The sequence below is a fragment of the Eurypyga helias genome, unplaced genomic scaffold (assembly GCF_000690775.1).
Source record: "Eurypyga helias isolate BGI_N326 unplaced genomic scaffold, ASM69077v1 scaffold35427, whole genome shotgun sequence".
Lineage (NCBI taxonomy): Eukaryota > Metazoa > Chordata > Aves > Eurypygiformes > Eurypygidae > Eurypyga > Eurypyga helias.
The window spans coordinates 1-953 of NW_010260380.1; the positions used below are offsets into that span (position 1 = coordinate 1).

The window sequence follows — 953 nt, forward strand, 5'->3', positions numbered from 1 at the left end:
CCAAATTACTAGTCTTAACGCAACAACCTTACACACTCTTAAGAAGGTATTTGAAAAGCAGCAGTGCTGCAAAAGAGAAACAGGCGTACTCACCTCTTCTCCTGTCCCCTGCATCACCTCTGTAGGAATGGCATAGATCTTGTTGTGCATCTCAACTGTCCTCCTTTTACCAGAGCGGATTTTCACCAGCAAAACTCTAAAGTTTGTCCCTCCAAGGTCAAGTGCCAGAAAGTCTCCGTTCTCTGGAAAAGAATGTATGTGTGTACTTAAAGAACCATAAGCAAAATCTTTAAAAGATAAATCCTCTTAGGAACTCTCAGGTGGGAAGATCTTCATCAAAGGGGAATTTTAGATGCTGTTCTGATTATTCCAGCTCTCCGGGGATTTTTTGCGGCTTTTGGTTTTGCTTTGGTTTAAACCAACAAGAGAAAGAGGACCCACACAACTGACCCCTGACAGGAAGCAGGAATTTGGCCAGCCACTCTGAAATGCAAACAACTACCCAGGCTGTACAGGCAGGGTTCGGATGGGTTTGAGTTATGAACCAAGTTGTGGTGTCCTCCCCCCAGGCCCTGGCTTGCCTTCACCCTGGGGCAAGGACAAGGGGCCGGGCTGCCAGCAACTGTCACAAGGGCAGCACAGGCTGCCCTGCTCGGGGATGGGATTTCCTCCTTCGCACAGCTCGGGAGGTGCACCAGATCTGCTTACCCTCCATCTAACCCTATTGCTGGGAGTGCATTTTGGGCACCCCACAGCCGAGCCAGCGCACTCACTCCAGCGGGGGCGTGCCTCTACCTGTTCCATCTGGCGTGCTGCGGACGAAGGTGGGCAGCATTTTCACTTTGGCTGTCTCATGAGTCTTCTTCTTCAGCCCCGCTTCCATCTCCGCCCTCATCCTCTTCTTCACCTGCAGCAGCTGCTCATGGGTGAGCTTGAACTCGGCCAGCGTCTCG

The 953-nt window shown here is 51.4% G+C and overlaps 1 protein-coding gene across 1 annotated transcript in view; it reads right to left on the bottom strand.

The window, feature by feature from the left end:
* Positions 1–93: 93 nt before the first annotated feature.
* LOC104512155 (hexokinase-1-like) overlaps positions 94–953 on the bottom strand; it is a gene marked incomplete at its 3' end in the record, with an annotated part of 18,399 nt that continues 17,539 nt past the window's right edge. Inside the window, 3 exon segments of the mRNA XM_010155024.1 lie at positions 94–242; positions 796–948; positions 951–953. The exon segment at positions 951–953 is cut by the window's right edge and continues 140 nt beyond it. Coding sequence (XP_010153326.1) covers positions 94–242; positions 796–948; positions 951–953 — 305 coding nt within the window.